At 33.2% G+C, this 19,751-nt stretch overlaps 1 protein-coding gene across 1 annotated transcript in view; it reads left to right on the forward strand.

Moving 5' to 3' along the window:
- Positions 1-19,426, forward strand: part of LOC118901050 (zona pellucida binding protein) — a 94,178-nt gene extending 74,752 nt beyond the window's left edge. Inside the window, exon 8 of the mRNA XM_036864026.1 lies at positions 19,218-19,426. Within this exon, the coding sequence (XP_036719921.1) occupies positions 19,218-19,312 (95 nt within the window). The 3' untranslated portion in view covers positions 19,313-19,426. The remainder of the gene's footprint in view (positions 1-19,217) is intronic.
- Positions 19,427-19,751: the final 325 nt, after the last annotated feature.

Genomic DNA, 19,751 nt, shown 5'->3' on the forward strand with positions numbered 1-19,751 from the left:
GTTTGTTTTCTACATCTGTGTCTCTATTTCTGCCCTGCAAACCTGTTCATCTGTACCATTTTTCTGGGTTCCACATATATGCGTTAATATACAATATTTGTTCTTCTCTTTCTGACTTACTTTGCTCTGTATGACAGTCTCTAGATCCATCCACGTCTCCACAAATGACTCAATTTTGTTCCGTTTCATGGCTGAGTAATATTCCATTGTATATATGTACCACATCTTCTTTATCCATTCGTCTGTCGATGGGCATTTGGGTTGCTTCCATGACCTGGCTATTGTAAACAGTGCTGCAATGAACATTGGTGTGCATGTGTCTTTTTGATTTATGGTTTTCTCTGGGTATATGCCCAGTAGTGGGATTACTGGGTCATATGGTAATTCTATTTTTAGTTTTTTACGGAACTTCCATACTGTTCTCCATAGTGGCTGTATCAATTTACATTCCCACCAACAGTGCAAGAGGGTTCCCTTTCCTCCACACCCTCTCCAGCATTTGTTGCTTGTAGATTTTCTGATGATGCCCATTATAACTGGTGTGAGGTGATACCTCATTGTAGTTTTGATTTGCATTTCTCTAATAATTAGCGATGTTGAGCAGTTTTTCATGTGCTTCTTGGCCATCTGTATGTCTTCTTTGGAGAAATGTCTATTTAGGTCTTCTGCCCTTTTTTGGATTGGGTTGTTTGTTTCCTTAATATTGAGCTGCATGAGCTGTTTATATATTTTGGAGATTAATCCTTTGCCCGTTGATTTGTTTGCAAATATTTTCTCCTGTTTTGAGGGTTGTCTTTTCGTCTTGTTTATGGTTTCCTTTGCTGTGCAAAAGCTTGTAAGTTTCATTAGGTCCCATTTGTTTATTTTTGTTTTTATTTCCATTACTCTAGGAGGTGGATCAAAAAAGATCTTGCTGTGATTTATGTCAAAGAGTGTTCTTCCTATGTTTTCCTCTAAGAGTTTTATAGTGTCTGGTCCTACATTTAGGTCTCTAATATTTTTGAGTTTATTTTTGTGTATGGTGTTAAGGAGTGTTCTAATTTCATTCTTTTACATGTAGCTGTTCAGTTTTCCCAGCACCACTTATTGAAGAGACTGTCTTTTCTCCATTATATATCCTTGCCTCCTTTGTCATAGATTAGTTGACCATAGGTGCGTGGGTTTATCTCTGGGCTTTCTAAGTTTTGAACATAGGGAATATTGTTACATTAATTTTTTAATGTCCTTTTCCACATATTCAGGGTAGATTGCAATTAACTTTTTTTCTTATCGTGAGTCATATAGTCTTGTCTCTCTCATGCCAAGTAATTTTTCACTGAATGCCAGATATTTGTGAATGTTCTGTTGTTTGGCATTGAATATTTTTGTATTTTTATATTTTTGCATTATTGAATTTTGTTCTTACACAGAAAAATTGTTTGGAAACAGTTTGGTTATTTCTGGTCTTACTTGTAATTTATTTGGCTGAACCAATGTTCAGTCTAGGCTAGTCATTCTCTGCTATAGAGGTGAGAATTTTCTGTTTACTCTGGCCATAAGCCTGTTATTCTTGAGTGTTTCCATACTAACTCATGGGATTATACACATTAACTGGCCCTGTGTGAGCACTGGGCACTGTTACAGTACAGTATGGCAGTGGAATCTAAAAGCTCATGTCCTAAGACAACAATAGAAAGCCATGACCTAGCCTCAGAAGTCAGCTGGTGTCACTTCTGTCATACAAAGTTCCACTTAGGAACAGAGGAGGTGACCTGGATGGATTCTACTGCTCAACAAGGTCACAATTGTAAGAATGTGAAGAATGGGATGGATATATTGTTAGCCATCTCTGGGAAATACAGTCTGTCACAAGGTCCTTATATTCCCCTATTCATTTTAGAATCAGCTGGTCAGTTTTCATTTTCAGTAAGCCTGATAGGATTATGTTTTGGGGAGAAGGTGACTTGAAATTCATAAATGTGTTATATCTCTGTGTCTGTTTTTCATCTTAATTGTGGTATAATTGACAAAGTTTTATGTATCTAAGATATACAACTTGATGTTTTGATATATGTATACATTGTGAAATAATCACCACAATTAAGCTAATTCACATATCCATCATGCTCCATACCTCACATAGTTACATGTATATATATATTTTGTGTGTGTGTGTGTATGATGAGATCATTTAAGATCTACCCTTTTACCAGATTTCAACTATGCAATGTAATATTGTTAATTAGAGTCATATTGCTCTACTTGGTTCTCCAGAATTTATTCATCCTGCATAACTAAAACTTTGTAATATCTCCTCATTTCTCCCTCTCACCAGCCCCTGGGAACCACCATTCTACTTCCTGCCTCTGTGAATTTGACTATTTTAGATCATGCAGTATTTGTGGGAAAATTTTTTTAATCAACTTTATTAAGGTGTCATAAATACACTCACTTTTAAATGTGCACATTTTAATTGTACAGTTCAGTGAGTTTCGACAAGTGTATTCATCCATTTAACCAATACCACTATGAAGATATAGAAATTTCCATTCCCCAAATTGTCCCCTTATGCTACTTCACAATCACAACTACTTATTAAATTTACCACTGTTTATTTATACGTTCAGTTTTTTACAGGCCTTATGGGTTGTTTCTAATTTTTGGCTATTGTGAATAGAGCTTGTATGAACATTTCTGTGTAAGTTTTTTGTGGACCTATGTTTTCATTTCTCTTGGATAAATGCATAAGAGTTAAGTTTTAGGATAATATGGTGGAGTATTTTTAACTGTTAAGAAACTCCCAAACTTTTACAAAGTAGTTGTATGATTTTGCATGTCCACCAAGCAGTGTATGAGATTTCTGGTTGTTTCACATTCTTGCAGTCTTGATATTGTCCATCTTTTAAATTTTAATCAGTGTAGTGCTATTTTATTTGTGAAATCATTTGTATTTACTTTATAGCTAATGATATCAAATATCTTCTTATGTTCTCTGTGAGCATTCACATATGTTCTTTTGTGAACTGTTTGTTCACATCATTTCCTCTACCCTTTTTCAGGTTATTATTCTTCTAAATATTGACTTACAAGGTTTATTTATGTATTCTGGAAACAGGTCCATATATATTCGTTTTACTTTCTTAGTGGTGTCTTTCAAATACAGAAGTTTTAATTTTGACAAAACTAAGTTTCTTAATTTTTTTCTTAAGGAACCAAAGATATTGTATCCATCCAAGGAATTTCTGCTTACCCCAAATTCATGAAAAATTTTTCCTATTTTCTTCTAGAAACATTGACCTTGTATTGTGTGGCCTTGCTAAAACTTATAGTTCTAAGAATTTACTTTTTAGAACTATATGTTAGCATATTGTTAGTCTGGCTAGAATGTTCAGAAAAGTGCTCCCCAAAAGCGGTGAGAGTTGGCATTCTTTTCCTGTTCCAGCTGTCAGGGCCCATGGGCTTTCCCCGTTAGCTGTGATGCTAGCTGGCAGCTTTTAAAATGCCATTAATGGGGTTGATGAAGGAAATTCCCTTCCATTCTCTATTTATTTTGAGTTTTCATCATGAAGGAGATAGAATTTTGTCATGTCTTGTATACACCATTGAGATGATCATATGTTTTGTATCTTTTATCATGTTTTATGATGCATTGATCGATACACAGAAGTTAAACCAACTTTGTATAAACTGACCTCTATATAAACTATATGTGATCATCATTCATAATTTCTACATATCACTGAGGCTTATATGCTAACATTTAGTTAAGGATTCTTGTGTCTATATCCATGAGGAACTTTGGTCTATAGTTTTCTTGTAAATATTTATAAAATTTTATTATTAGGGCACTTGCTGTTTTAAAAATGAATTGCAGTCATTCCCTCTTCTTGCTTTTTCTGAGTGGTTTATGTAAAATTTATATAATTTTTCCCTCAATACCTCATTGAAGCTATCTGTACCTTGAAGCTTGTTTAGTTTTGGTTTTCAGGGAACGATGCATGTGTGTGTGTATGTGTGTGTGTGTCTTTGATTTATTATTGCTCTTTGGAAATAAAATTTTTCTTTATAATGTTATATTTCAAACATCTAGAAATATAGAAAATGATGTTATAAGCAAGTATGTTCATATCACCCATTCCAAACAAATTTCATATTCTGTCACTTGCTTCGTATCCTAAGATTTAAAGTGATTTAAATAGGACACGGCTGAAGCTTCCTGTGAAGGCCTCAACAATTCATTGTCTTCCTCTTCTGCTCAGATATATTCATTATCAGAATTGGATATTTTTTACCCCAATCCAAGATTTTATACTTTTAATTCTTATTGAGGCAATCAACAATGACAAATAGTATTGGTTTGCATGATAATAAATGGCGTCTTGCCTTAAATAACCTCTACAACTTGCTTTGTTTGGGCTCAACAATGACATACAATTAAGTATGCATGTTGAAATTATACAGTTTAATGACCTGGACACATATACATCCATGAAACTATCACAACAATCAAGAAGAGGATCTCTGCCGTAACCCTGAATTTTGCTTATGCCTTTTTGTAATCAATCCTCCCTCAATATCCATTCCCAAGCAAATGCAGATATCCTCTGCATCACTATATATTTGCATGCATTTTAATAATTTTTAATAAATGGAATCATACAGTATCTAATCTTTGTCTGAATTCTTTCGACACAATTTTGAGGATTGTCAGTATTATCGCATGTATTAATAGTTTGCTTCTCTTTATTGCTGAGTAGTAGTCCATTGTATGGATATACCACATTTCATTTATCCATTCACCTGATGATGGACATCTGGGTTGTTTCCAGTTTTAGGCCATTACAAATAAAGCTGCTATGAACATTCCTGTACAAGTCTTTGTGTGGACATGTGTTTTCAGTTCTTCTGGGAAAATACCTATGATTGCGATTGCTGGGTCATACGGTAAGTGTATGTTTAACTTTATAAAAAAAAAGCCAAATTATTTTTAAAGTGACTGTACAATTTTCATGTTCTACCAGCAAAGTTGTGGAGTTCCAGTTGTTCTAAATACTTTCCAAAGCATAGTATGGTCACTCTGTTTTAATTTTAGCCATTCCAATATGTGTATGTGTAGTGGTATCTCATTGTGGTTTTAATTAATTTTCCTTTTTAAAAGATATTTTCAAGTTTCTATTGGATATTGGTATTCTTTTGCACAGTATCTGTTCAAATATCTTTCCCATTTTTTAAGTGGGTTGTTTGTCTCACTGAGTTGTAAGAGTTCTTAATTTAGTATGGACAAAAAGTTTTTTTTCTGATATATGTGCTGTGAATATATTTCCCCAGATTGTGGCTTACATTTTTGTTTTCAAAGCAAAACGTTGAAGAAGTCCAATTTATTATTTTTTTTTATTCTGTGGTTGATGTGTTTTTGTGTTCTAATAAACATTTTCATACCCTAAGGTCACAAAGATTTTCTACTGTGCTTTTTGTTTAGTACTTTTGGGTTGTGCATTTAAGTCTATGATAGATATTGAGTTAATATTTCTATTTGGTATGAGGTAAGGGTCAATAATCATTTGTTACAATACAGATAACCTATCCTGGTGATACAGCACCATTTGTTGAAGACTTTTCTTTTGTCATTAAACTTTCCTTGGTACCTCTGTCAAAAATTCAACTGACTATATTCATGTGGGTTTAATTCTGCTCCATTCATTCTTATGTTTATCATTTCACCAATACCAAAGTGTCTTCATTAATGAAGCTTTATTACCATATTACATTAAAAAATTGCTTTGCTTGCTCTGTGTTTTTGAGTTACTATAGCATATTGATTTTTAAATATTAACCTGGATCCCATATGTCTGTTTTATTAAGTGATTAGATATCATAATTATTTTGTAGACCCTGTATTTTTTTACAAGAATAAACATATCATCTGCAAATAACAGTTTTACTTCTTCATCTGATATCTGTGCCCTTTTTTCTTTTACTTTATCGCAGTGACTGGGTCCTCCAGTACGGTGTTGAATAGAAATAAAAACAGGCATTCTTCTTATTATTTTTGTTTTGTATCTTATTTTTGTTTTACAAGCTCTAGCTGGAGGTTTATCAGTTTTATTAGTCTCTTCAAAGAGCCAGATTTTAGGTTATTGAATTTTTCATTTGATTTCTATTTCATTAGTATCTGCTCTTCTATTTATTTATTTTTTTTGCTTTCTTCCTCATCTGAAACTTAATGTGCTCTTCTTTCTTTAGTTTCTTAAGGGAGCAGCATACTATCAATACATTGATTTTATATCTTTTTCTTTTCTTACATAAGTATTTAAGGCTATACATTTTTCCCTACCATTGTTTTACCTTCATCCTACTAATTTTATTTATTTTTAAGTTTTCACTCAGTGCAAAATATTTTCTAATTTTCTTTGTAATTTTATTTGTCCCAGGGCTCATTTCATAGTATTCTGTTTAATTCCCGTATAACTGATCACTTCCAGTGTATCTTTATATTGTTGATTCCCAACTAAATTTTTCTGTTTAGAAAGCATGCTCTATATTACTTTGAATCTTTTAGTTGTTTTGACAAGTGTTTTAAGGTTCAAGATATGGCACATCTTGATGAATCTTCCATGTCTTCTTGAATAATAAGTTTATTCTGGCATTTAAGTAGAAGTTGTCTTCTGTATTTCTATTGTTCTAGTTTCCACTTGTTAAATCAATTTGTAAGAGTGAAGTGTTGAAGCTCCCAGCTGATATTGTGGATTGGACTATTTCTCCTTTATTTTCTTCCAAGTATCTTGAAACTCAGTAATTATGTAAATAGGCATTTAGGATTGCTACTTTTCTTGATGACTTGACTCTCCATCATTATGTAATGATGCACCTTTTTATTCCTGATAATATTCCTTGCATTGAAGTCTACTTTGTTAGATATTAATATAATCACTCCAGCTTTCTTATGATTAGTGCTTATATCTTGTGCCAGAAAGAGATAGACCCTGTTAACATTTCTGCTTAGCCATTTAACAAAGTTGTTGATAATGTCTTTTGATGCATAAAATTTTAAATTTTGATGAAGTCCAGTTTATCCATTTTTTAACTTTGTTGCCATATCTCATCATTTGTTGCCATACCAAAAGACATGAAGATTTAGCCCTATGTTTTCTTCTAGGAATTTTTAGCTCTTTATTTAAGTCATAGTTGATATTTGTATATAGCGTGAGGTAGAGATCCAACTTCATTTTTCTGCTTGTGGAAATACAGTTTTCCCAGCACCATTTGTTGAAGAGTCTACTGTTTTCACATTGAATGGACTTGGCACCCTTATCAAGAATCAGTTGGTAATAAATGAATAGGTTTATTTCTGTTCCATTGGTCTGTAGGTCTATCTGTTTTGATTACTGGAGCTTTGTAGTATGTTTTGAAATTGGGAAGTATGAGTCCTCTGGCTTTGTTCTTCTTTTTCAAGATTGTGTTTTGGCTGTTCAGGGCCACTTGCAATTTACTATGAATTGAGGAATGGCTTTTCAATTTCTTTAAAACAAAAGCTGTTGGAATTTTTATAGGGATTGCATTGAATATCTAGATTGCTTTGGGTAATGTTGAAATCTTAATATTAAGTCTTCCTACCATGACCACAGAATGACTTTCTATTTATTTAGGTCTCCTGTAGTTTCTTTCAGCAATGTTTTGTAGTTTTTAGTATACAAGTATTTCACCTCCTTTTTTCTAGTTTGGTTTTATCGTTTGATTATTCCCTTTATTATGTGTTTTCTTGCCTCTTTCTCATGCCTAGTAATCTTTGTGTAGATTCCAAACACTGTGATTTTACCTTATTTGGTACTGCATATTTTTGTATTCCTGTGAATTTTGTCTTCTTTTTTTCACATGCAATTAATACATTATTGAAAACAATTTGATCATTTCATGTCTTGCTTTTCTAATCTGATTGGTGTTTCTGGTTCAGTATTCAGTCTAAAGCTGATCATTTTCCTAAGTGCTCCACCCAATGCCTTTTGAATATGAATTTTCTATTCTGGTTATTGGGAACAGACACTGTTCCTTAGCCTGAGTGATTGCCAAGCATCCTTTCCTATAAAGTTATCAAAGTTGATGGTCCTTTCCCCAGATTCAGGTAGCTTCCTCAGACACATATGCTGATTTCTGTTATATAATCAAGTGAGATGTTCTACTCATCTCCAGAGTTCTCTGTCTCCACAGTATCTCCTTTCTGGTTCACAGGAAGAACACTAGCTGCATTCGTCTTCTTGGACTTCAGCTTTGTCTCTTCAGTTCAGGGAAGAACTCAGCTCCACCTCAGTTCCCTTTGCCATAATTTAGAAACTCACTGAAAGCAATAATCTACAACAGTTGTAGAGCTCATATATCAATATTTTGTTTCCTCTATGTCCCTTGGGATCACTGTCCCTTGTGGTTTGATGTCCAGTTTCTTGAAAACCATTTTCCATGTCTTTCTATGGTTATTATGTTTCAGTTGTTTCAGGGAAAATGGTAAATCATTTCCTTTATTCTATCTGGTCACTGTTCTCTTCAGGCTAAAGAAATTCTTTTAGCCTTACTTGTACTGCAGGGTTATTGTCTACAATGTCTCTAAATTGTATTACCAAATGTCTTTTTTTACCTTTCACGTTTTTTCAATAAACTTTATTTTTTAGTCAGTTTTGGGTTCAAAGCAAATTTGAATGTAAGGTACAGAGATTTTCCATATGTCCCCTGGCCCCACTCATGCTTAACCTCCACCACTCAACATCCCTCAGCAGAGTGATACATTTGTTGTAATTGATGAATCTACAATGAATGAAATATCATTATCACCCAAAGTCCGTGGTTTACATTAGGATTCACTCTTGGTGTTGTACATTCTGTGGTTTTTTGGACAAATGTGTAATGACATATGTTTACAATTATAGTATCATACAGTGTAGCTACACTACCCTAAAATTTCTCTGCTTTCCACCTATTCATTCTTCTTTATCCCCAAGCCACTGATCTTTTTACTGTCTCCATAGTTTTGCCTTTTCCTGAATGTTATATTGTTGGAATCATACAGTGTGTAGCCTTTTCAGATTGACTTCCTTCACTTAGTAGTATTTCTTTTTAGCACTGAATAATATTCCACTGCCTTCTAGCACTTATTGCTTCTAGTGTGAAGTGAGCTGCTACTCATACTTCTTCCCTCTCGCACCTTGCATTTAATGTGTCATCTTTTTTACTCCATAGCATTTAGATTATCTTTACTCGGGGTTTATAGCAGTTTGACTATGTTGTGTGTAGGGGTGGAGGTTTTGTACATTTCATGTTGGTGTTTGCAGAGTTTTTTGGATTATTCATTTATGTCTTTTGTTAAATTCTAGGCTTTTGGGTCATATATGTCATTTATTGTTTTCTGCATTATTCTCTCTGTCTTCCCTTTTTGGTTATCAATTACACATATGTTACACCAATTTATATTGGCCCAGGGGTCACATGAAGCTCTACTCATTTTTTAATTAAGTTGAAATTCATATAACATAAAGCCATTTTAAAGTGGATAATTCAGTGGCATTTAAGTACACGGTGCTGTGCAACCACCACCTCTACCTAGTTCCCAAACATTTTAATCACCTCAAAAAGAAACTCTGTGCTTATTAAGTGGTTACTCCCTATTTTTCTCTACCTTCAGCCCCTGACAACTACCAGTCTGCCTTCTGTCTCTATTCTGGATATGTAATACAAATGAAAAGATACAATATGTGTCATTTTTTCTCTGGCTTCTTTCACTTAGCCTAATGTTTCAAGATTTAACCACATTGTAGCATGTATCAATATGTCATTCCTTTTTATGGTTGAATAATATTGCATTTTTTTAATACTTTATACACAGGCAATCCTCTGTTTACCTTTTTGAGCAGTTTTCAAACTATTTAGCACAGTGCCTTCACAATTTTACAGTGCTGCTAATAATATATAAGGGTAATTATTCTCAACAACACTTGTTATTTTCCTTTAAAAAAGTTATTGCTATCCTTGTGTGTGAAGTAGTGTCTCAGTATTGACTTGCATTTCCCAAATGACTAATGATGTTGAGCATTTTTTCCTGTACTTAGTGGCCACTTGTATATCTTCAGAAAAATGTCTAGGCAAGTCTTCTGTTCATTTTTTAAATTGGGTTTTCTTTCTTTTTGTTGTTGAGTTCTAAGGGCTATTTACATATTCTTTACACTCAGACCTTAGCACGTGTATCATTTGCAAATGTTTATCTATTCTCAGAGAGTTTTTTCACTTTCTTAATAATGTCCATTTGTGCACAGAAGTTTTATATTTTTATGAAGTTCGGTTTATTTTCTTTTTTATTGCTGATGCTTTTGGTGTCATTTCTAAAAAACCATTATGGAATCTAAAATTGTGAAAAATTTACCCCTTTCATTTTTTTCAAAGAGGTCATTGATGATTTGAGGTAAGTTCTAGAAAACAGTATGAGTTAGGGGTCCAAATGTATTCTTGGCATGTGGCTATCTGGTTGTCACAGGACTTTTCACTGAAGAGACTGTTCTTTCCCCCTTGCGTGATCTTGTCATCCTTGTTGAAAATCAGTTCGCCACTGATGTCTGTGGCTATTTCTGGACTCTCAGTTCTATTCCATTAGTGTACTTTCTCTCCTTTTCTAGTACTACACTGTTTTGATTACTGTAGCTTTGTAGGGAGTTTTGAAATTTAGAAGTGTGAGTACTCTAGGTTTGCTTTTTTCAAAACTATGTTCTATATTTTAGGCCCCTTGCAATTCCATGTGAATTTGAGGATCATCATTCCCTCTCTTCAAAACAGACCTGAGGGATTTTGATACAGGATACATTGATCTATAGGTTCCTTTGGATTGTATAGTCATCTTCACAATATTGTCTTCCACTTCTCCAACATAGGATGTCTTTCCATTTATGTACGTCTTCTTTTATGTCTTACAGCAGTGTTTTATAATTTTAATTTTACAAGTCTTCAACCTTCTTGCTTCAATTTACATCTAGATTTTTTGTGGATTATCATGTAAATATAATTGCTTCTCTAATTTTCTTTTGGGATTTTTCACTGCTAGTGTATAGACATAACCACTTTTTGTGTGTTGATCTTGTATCCTGCAACTTTGCTGAATTCTTTTATTAGCTCTAGTACCATGTGTATATGTGTATTCACAGGTTTCTCTCTCTCTCTCCCTGTGTGTGTGTGTGTGTGTGTGTGTGTATACATACACACAATCATGTCATCTACAATTAGTTTACTTTTTCTTTTATAATTCAGATGCCTTTTATTTTTCTTGCCTAATTGCTCTCTCTAGAACTTTCTTTAGGACATCCTTACCTTGTTCTTGATCTTAGGGGGAAAGCTTTCAATATTTCACTGTTGAAGATGATGTTAGCCTTGGGTTTTTCATAAAAGCCCTTTATCAGATTGAATTTTTTTTCATTTTGTTCCTAGTTGTTGAGTGTTTTTATGATGAAAATTTTGGATTTTGTCAAATTCTTTTTCTGCATCAATTGAGATGACCATGTAGTTTTTTTTCCCCCTTCTATTTGTATAGTATATTACTTTGATTGGTTTTTATATGTTTAGCCACCTTAGTTCCTGGGATATATCCCACTTGATTATGGTGAATAATACTTTAATATAGTGCTGGAAGTTGCTTGTTAGTATTTTGTTGGGGATGTTTGCATCTGCATTCTAGAGATATTGACATGTATTTCCTTGTCTTAGTAATAACTCTATCGGGCTTTGATGTCAGGGCAATGCTGATATCACAGATTGATTAGTAAATGTTTCCTCCTCTTCTGTTTTTGAAAGAGTTTGAGAAGAATTGGTTTAATTCTTCTTTAACTGTTTGGTAGTATTCACCAGTGAAGCCATCTCACCCTGAGATTTTCACTATTGGAGGTTTTCAGTTACTAGCTCAATATCTTTACTTGTTATAGATTTCTTCAGATTTTCTATTTCTTCTTCAGTCAGTTTTTGTAACACATGTGTTTCCAGGTATTTTTAATTTTTTTTCTAGCTTACCTAATTTGGTGGCATATAATTTTTCTTAAAATTGGCTTATTCTTTTTATTTCTGTAAGTTTGGTAGGAATGTTCCATCTTTCTTTCTGACTCTGGAAATTTCTCTCTTCTCTCTTTTTCTCAATCTACCTAAAGGTTTGTCAATCCTTTTAGTCTTTATAAAAATCAACTTCTGTTTTCCTTGCTTTTCTCTATTTTTTAAATTCTGTCATTAATATTCACTTTAATCTTTAAAAAATTTTTCTTCCTTCTGCTATCTGTAGATTTATTTTATTGCTTTCTCATCCCTTCAGGTATAAAGTTATGTTATTGATTTAAGAACTTTCTTTTTTTTCAATATAGGCATTTACTACTAATAAATGTTCCTCTGCTTTCACTTAATCTCATATGGTTTGGTGTGTTATGCTTTCATTCTAATACATCTCAGTATGTTTTCCAATTTCCCTTTTGATATCTTCTTTATCTTCTTGGCCTTTTAAGAATGTGTTGTTTAATTTCCACATATTTGTGAACATTCCACTTTTCCTTATGTTACTGATTTCTTCAGTAGCTTCATTCTGTTGTGATTTGTATGATATCATTCTTTTTAAATTTATGAAGAATTGTCTTGTGTCCTAAAATATTATCTATCCTAGAAAATATTCCATGTGTACTTGATAAAAATGGGTATTCTGTTGCTATGAGTGAAGTGTTCTATATACGTCTCTTAAGTTAGTTGGTTTATAGTGTTGTCAAGTCCTCTATTTCCTTATTGATCCTCTATCTAGAAACTCTATTCATTATTGGAAGAGAGGTAATGAAATCTCCAAGTATTACTGTAGAGCTATGTCTCCCTCTGTTCTGCCAGTGTTTGCTTTATATATTTTCTGTACCTGTTGTTTGGTGTGTATATTTTTATAATTGTTATATCTTCTTGGTGATTTGATCCTTTTAGGAATATGTAATTTCCTTTTTCTCTTATAACAGTTTTTGACTTAAAGTCTATTTAATCTGAATTAGTGCCAGCTCTTTTTTCATTACAGTTTCCATGGAATATCTTTTTCCACTTTTTCACTTTCAACCTAATTGTTTCATTTGGTCTAAAGTGAGTCTCTTCCAGATTGCATATAGTTGGATCATAAATATTCATTCTGCCAGTTTCTGTCTTCTGATTGTAGAATTTAATCCATTTACATTAAAAGTAATTACTGATAAGAAAGGACTTATTTCTGCCATTTTACTATTTCCTATATGTTGATTGTTTCTTAGAGTTCTTTCAAAGTTAATTCTGAGAGTTTTTGCTTGATTATTTTCATGTTTCTTTAGTTGGGACTGTCATTTAGAGCTGCCAGTATCTTTGCTGATGTTACTCTATTCAATTTTTTTAAACTCTTATTTCTCTTTCTTCTACACAATGGACAGTTTCTATAGGTATGTCTTTGTATTTACTGACATATTCTACTTCTGTCTTTATTCTGCTATTAAGCACATCCAGTTTTGTTTTGTTTTGTTATTTACTTCAAATATTTTACTTTTGGGGTCTAGAATTTTCAGTTGTTGTGCTTTATAGTTTCCATCTCTCTGATAAGATTTTTCAATCAGTTTACTTATGATAATTCACTCCTTTATGTCTTTGAATACATTTATGCCAGCTGCTTTAAGTCCTTATCTGCTAATTACCACGCCTCTGTTATTTTGAATGTTTTATTGATGTTTTTTCTCTTGACTATGAGTTAGTTTTCTGTGTCTTTGAAAATCTAATAATTTTTATTATATGCTAAACTTTATTGGTAGTGCTATGTAGAGTCTTCTGGCTTATTTTTGCTCTGAAGAGTGTTTATTATTTAGTCTAATAATATGCTAGATTCAAAATCTATACTGTCTCTCCCATTGTAGGCACCATCTTCTCAGTTTGTTCAGCTTTCCAACTCTTTCTGGTTTTGAACTTCTTGCAATATCATTGACTAATGTGAAGGTCTCACATCAGCCAGTGATCTGCATGGAGTTTATATGAGATTTTAGAGTTCTTGCTTCTGTTTCTACCTCTTTCCTTGAATTTCTCCCATTACTTTCTATATCTTCTGGTGGCCTAGAAGTCTGTCCTCTCATTTTTTGTAACCAAGTAGACATAATTTTTGCTTCAGTTTTAGCCACCCATGCACCACATAGCGTGGTGAGTACCCACTGCTGAAATATATAATAATACTTTTACCCATTTACCTGTCTTTGCTACCTCTTCAAGGCTGTCAAATAGTGTATGTTTCCTCTTTGCAGATGTTATAAGTGTTTTCTGCAGATTGATTAATTCAATATAAGCTAGAATTAGAATTCTTGGCCACTTGATTTTTAGCATTGTGGACATTGTCTTTGGTACATTATTTTTTGTTTAATATTGTATAAGTCTTATTGCTTATTTTCTCTACTTGTTTTCTCTTATAAAAGTCTTACCTGCCTCACAACCAGGAAAAAATTCTCTAATAATTTATTTTATTAATTTCAAATTTTGTTTCTTTACTCTCAGGTCCATAAAATAAGGATACATACCGTATGTGTGTGTGTGTGTGTGTGTGTGTGTGTGTGTATGTACACATATATATACTTATAATGTATGGTGCATATATACACATACCTACATTTGTATGTATATACACATATATGTACATGCACACGAATATATATGTCTTTTAAAGGGTCCTCGTTTTTGTTTTACTGTTTGTGGTAATTAATGTCTTGGTGTATAGAGAGGGTAAACCACCTTTTTTCTTTTTAGAAGTTGTCCATTTTAAATTGATTTGTCAAGTTATGTAAAATAAAATTGTAGTTGAAGTTTTATTTATGAGTGCAGTGCAGGTGTAGATTAATTTGATTAAAATTTACATTTTTACATTAACAGCATAAAGTTGGATTTTTAAAAATCCAGTCTGAGAATCTGTCCAATGATAGGCTATTTTAACAGATTCACAGTATTGCAAATTGTATCTCTGAGATTCATGCACATTTTTGTGGTTATAACACAATTTAAAAAAATTTTCTTTTCTATATAATATTCTATTTTATGAATATATCAAGGAGTATATATCTGTTTTATTGTTGGTTGAAATTGCTTCCTACTTCTCAATTTTTCTACTATGACAAACAATGGTGTTGGGAATATTTTTGTTTGTATATCCTAGGTCTTTAGCTAATATTGGATCATAAGATGAGCAGTTCATTAAAATATGTCAGATTGGGTTAATACAAAAAATTTAGAAAACACTTTTACAATGCAGTGTAGGACAGATCCTGTCTACATCTATGCCAATTCTTGGCATAACCAAACTTTAAATATGTGCAATCTGATGATTATGTAATGCATCACATTTTTTATTATGGTAAAATATACATAAAATTTAACCTTTTAAGCATATTGAAAGGTACAAATTAGTGACATTAAGCACATTCACATTGTTGTGTAAGCATCAATACCATCCATCTCCAGAACTTTTTCGTCTTCCCAAACTGAAATTCTATACCTATTAAACGCTAGCTCCCCATTCTGCCCTCCCTTCAGTCCCTGACAACCACCCTTCTTCTTTCTGTCCCTGTAAATTTGATGACTACTCTAGGTACCTCATGTAAATGAGATCATGTGGCATTTGTCCTTTTGTGATTGGCTTATTTCACTTGGCATCTATGTTGTAATATGTGTCAGAATTTCCTTCCTTTTGCAGGCTAAATACTATTCTGTTGTGTATGTGTGTGTATATGTATCACATTCCCACCTCCAACATGTGTAGTATGTGACCATCACACATTTTCATACCATTTCACAGTACTTTTTATAATTTCACATTCCCACATTAACATCACATTAGGTGGCCCGGCACTAATGTACCACATTTCCGTTGTCCACATGTGTATGCCATGTTTTCTTTATCCATTCATCTGTCAATGGACATAGGGTTGCTTCCACCTCTTGGCTATTGTGGATAATGCTGCACTGAACATGGGTGTGCAGATATCTCTTCGAGATCCTACTTTTAGTTCTTTTGGATAAATACTGTATTAGGTTGGGCCGCCATAACAAAATTCCGTATACTGGATGGCTTAAACAAAATTTTTTTTCACAATTCTGGAGGCTGGAAGCCCAAGTTCAAGGTGCTGGTGATTCGTTTCTGGTGAGTTCTCTCTTGGCTTGATGATGGCATAATGGGCCACCTTCTCATTTTGTCCTCACATGGCCTTTCCTTGGTTCAAGTGTGCAGAAAAAGTTTCGATTTTGATGTAGTCCAATTTAATTATTTGTCTTTTGTCCTCATGCTTTCAGTGTCATATAAAAAATCATTGTAAAATCTAATGTCATAAAGCTTTTTCCTATGTTTTCTTCCGAGAATTTCATGGTTTTAGCTCTTATGTTTAGGTCTTTGATCCATTTTGAGTTAATTTTTGTATATATGGTGTAAGGTGAGTCCAGCCTTATTCATTTTCAAGTGGATATCCAGTTTGCTCAACCATTTGTTGAAGACTGTCCTTTCCTCATCGAATGATCTTGGTATCCTTGTTAAAAATTATTTGGGAGTTTATTTCTATTTTTTTGTCTGTAATTCTGTCTTTATGTCAGTACCAGACCACTGAAATTACTGTAGCTTTGTAGTACTTAAATCAGCAAGTGTGAGATGTCCAACTTTGTTATTCTTTTACAAAATTGTTTTGGCTATTCTGAGTCCCTTGAGATTTCAAATGAGTTTTATGATGAATTTTTTTATCTCTGAAAACGCCACCACTGGGATTTTGATAGAGCTTTCATAGAAGCTAGAGATTTCATAGATAGAGATTTCATGGATAGTTAGTAGTACTGACATCTTAACAATATTAAATATTAAATGAACATGGGATGTCTTCCCATTTGTGTCTTTGATTTCTTTCAGCAATTTTTGGTAGTTTTCAGTACACAAGAATTTGCCTCCTTGGTTAAGTTTTTCCTATTATTTTCTGTCCTTTTCTTATTGATTTATATGAATTGTGTGTGTTTTCTGAATGGTAGTCCTCTGTTGGGTATATAGCTGCAACTATTTCCTAGTTTTCTTGCTTGACTATTGTTACTATTGTTACTTTAAGTTCTTAATTTTAATACCACATGTATCAATTATTTTCTATTATGGCTAGTCACTTCCCTTTTTAAGGAATTATTCTCTATCCAAAATTTATTAAGATATTTTCCTGTATTTACTTATTTCTTCATATGTCGATACCGATCAGTCACCAATGCTTCCTTCTCTTCTTATTGAAATAATCAAGTTTTAATCAGGCTGCTCTCATAACTGTAGCTGGGAGATGTGCTTCTCACTGAGACTCAGACCTGGAAGAAAAGTTCACTAATTTTGTACTTTAAATTTAAATAACATTTTAGCATTTTTCCTCAATTCCACTTAAAAGAGAACAAAATATTTCAGGATATATCCTAGGAGAGAGTGCTACAGATAAGGGCTCTGTGGTATAACATGTACTATATGATGAAGGTTTTTTTAATTACAAGAATATTTATTAGAATATCATTATTTATTTAAACTTTGGTTTAGATGATTTTATGCCAGTATCAGTTCTGTTTGTAACAGTCATGTATAAAGTCTGTGTGTAAAGACTGCATGCAGGTTTCTCTTTTCCATATGTAATGATTTGACACTTTCAATACATTTGCTAAATCTTTCCATATTTGTGCATCAAGAAATATTAATATGTGTTTTGAGAGAAAGTGTACCATGATCACACACCTTTGAGAAATATTATATCATTAGAATTTTACCACATACATTTTCACTTTAAACACTCTTCTTTTTACTGCAGCAAATAAATCTATTTAACTTTGTTTCCCAATTTTTTTTCCATCTGGAACATTAATTCCCAAATAAAATGTCTATTAAAACTTGAGGAACTCTGTGGAACCTAGAATGGAAAATACTTTTTCTGAGTGACGGTTAAGATATTTCCCAATTTGAAAAAATATATTTTAAAAAGAATAAGAAATTAAATAATATAATATGACCCAGATCCAGTCAGTGACATGTATTATTAAATCATGGTGCTAGAAAAAGAATCTTTTTTGATGGCCCATGATACCCATGCCTTAGATGTGCTGTTACTGACATCTTTGTGATCCCTTGGCTGACCACATCTGCAATAGGTTAGTCAGAGACTCCAACCCAATTAGGGGTGATGGCATCCCATGACCTTGATGCCCGCCCCCCCCCCCAGTGGAAGAGGTGAGTAGAGGCAGCAACCCCGCAATGCACAGGGTTAAGCATTTATTGAGTGCCCATCACATGCTGGGTGCCTTTTCATCTAAGTCATCTGGTTTCAGTCCTCACAGTAATGCTATGACTTGATTGTTACTGTACCTGTTTTACAAATAAGGAAACTAGAACTAAGAGAATTGACTACTTTGCCCAGGATCCCAAAGTTAATCAATGGCAGAGAATGTATTTGACTTTGGTTTCTTCCTGCCTTTCTTTACTTTCCATCATGCAGAGGGAGCAGTGGTGACGTATTCATGGTATACATTGTCCTTATGTTAGGGATGACCAAACTGAGTTACGTTTTAGGCTAAGTAATTTTTCCAGAATTACACCTTTAACCCATGATAGAAATAGGATTTGAAATCAGAGGATTGTTAGAAATGATCTGCAAGTCCTTCCCATGTTTGGGGCTATCTTTATACATCTAAATCGTGGTTACTATAGACCATCTGGTAGTCACATTTGGTTCTTGACCCCTTGTGGCTTCTTCTGTAACTTACAGGATGGTCCAGTCAGCCTTCTGATGTCAACATCGTGTGGTCAGTAAAACTATTTTAGGTCACAGTCTTGGTTTAAGCTGGATTAGAGTGAAAACTTAAAACTTTTCACTTACATGAGGCATTTAGAGGAGTCAAACGCATAGAAACAAATTGTGGAATGGTGGCTGCTAGGAGCTAGGAGAGGGGGAATGAGGAGATCTTTAATGGGTATAGAGTTGCAGTTTTTCCCAGATGCAGAAGTTCTGGAGATTAGTTGTACAATGATTTGCATACATTTAACACTACTGAACTGTACACTTAAAAATGGTTAAAATGGCAAATTTTATGCTATGTGCATTTTACCACAATTAAAAACAAAAAGAAAAAAAAGAACCTTCTTTGAAAATTTATCCTCCATATAAAGTTAATTTACGTGGCATTAGGAAACCGTTACTTATTAACTTATTTTTTATTCACAGTGATCTGCAGCCCTGGATCTTATAACTCCCGTGATGGAATTCACTGCCTTCAGTGCAATAGCAGCTTGGTGTTTGGAGCAAAAGCATGTTTATAGGCCATTATTTTGAGCTCTTCGGTGGTTTGTTAAACACAAAAGCATATTTTTGAAATATTACTACATAATAAATCACTATTATGCCAAAATTAAATATATTAGATATTACCAAAATATGGTGTCATCATTTTAATTGAAACACGGTATGTCTAAATGCCTTATATACAGAACATCCAGTAATCTTTTTTCATTAGTGCCAGACCTACATATGACTCCAAAATATTTCTTGGATCACTGTTTTTAAAATAGGTTCAAATATACTATATTGGGTTAGCCCAAAAGATTTTTTTATGATTTTTCAAAAATAGCCCATTCTATCGTTATTATATGTTGACTAATCTCAGGCCACCATATTCTTCCACAATCATTTTAATTTCAGCCTGTTTCATTCCTTTGTTTTAATTTTATGGGATTCTATTCCTTCCAGTTTGACCTTTCA

Source organism: Balaenoptera musculus, chromosome 9, assembly GCF_009873245.2.
Source record: "Balaenoptera musculus isolate JJ_BM4_2016_0621 chromosome 9, mBalMus1.pri.v3, whole genome shotgun sequence".
NCBI lineage: Eukaryota > Metazoa > Chordata > Mammalia > Artiodactyla > Balaenopteridae > Balaenoptera > Balaenoptera musculus.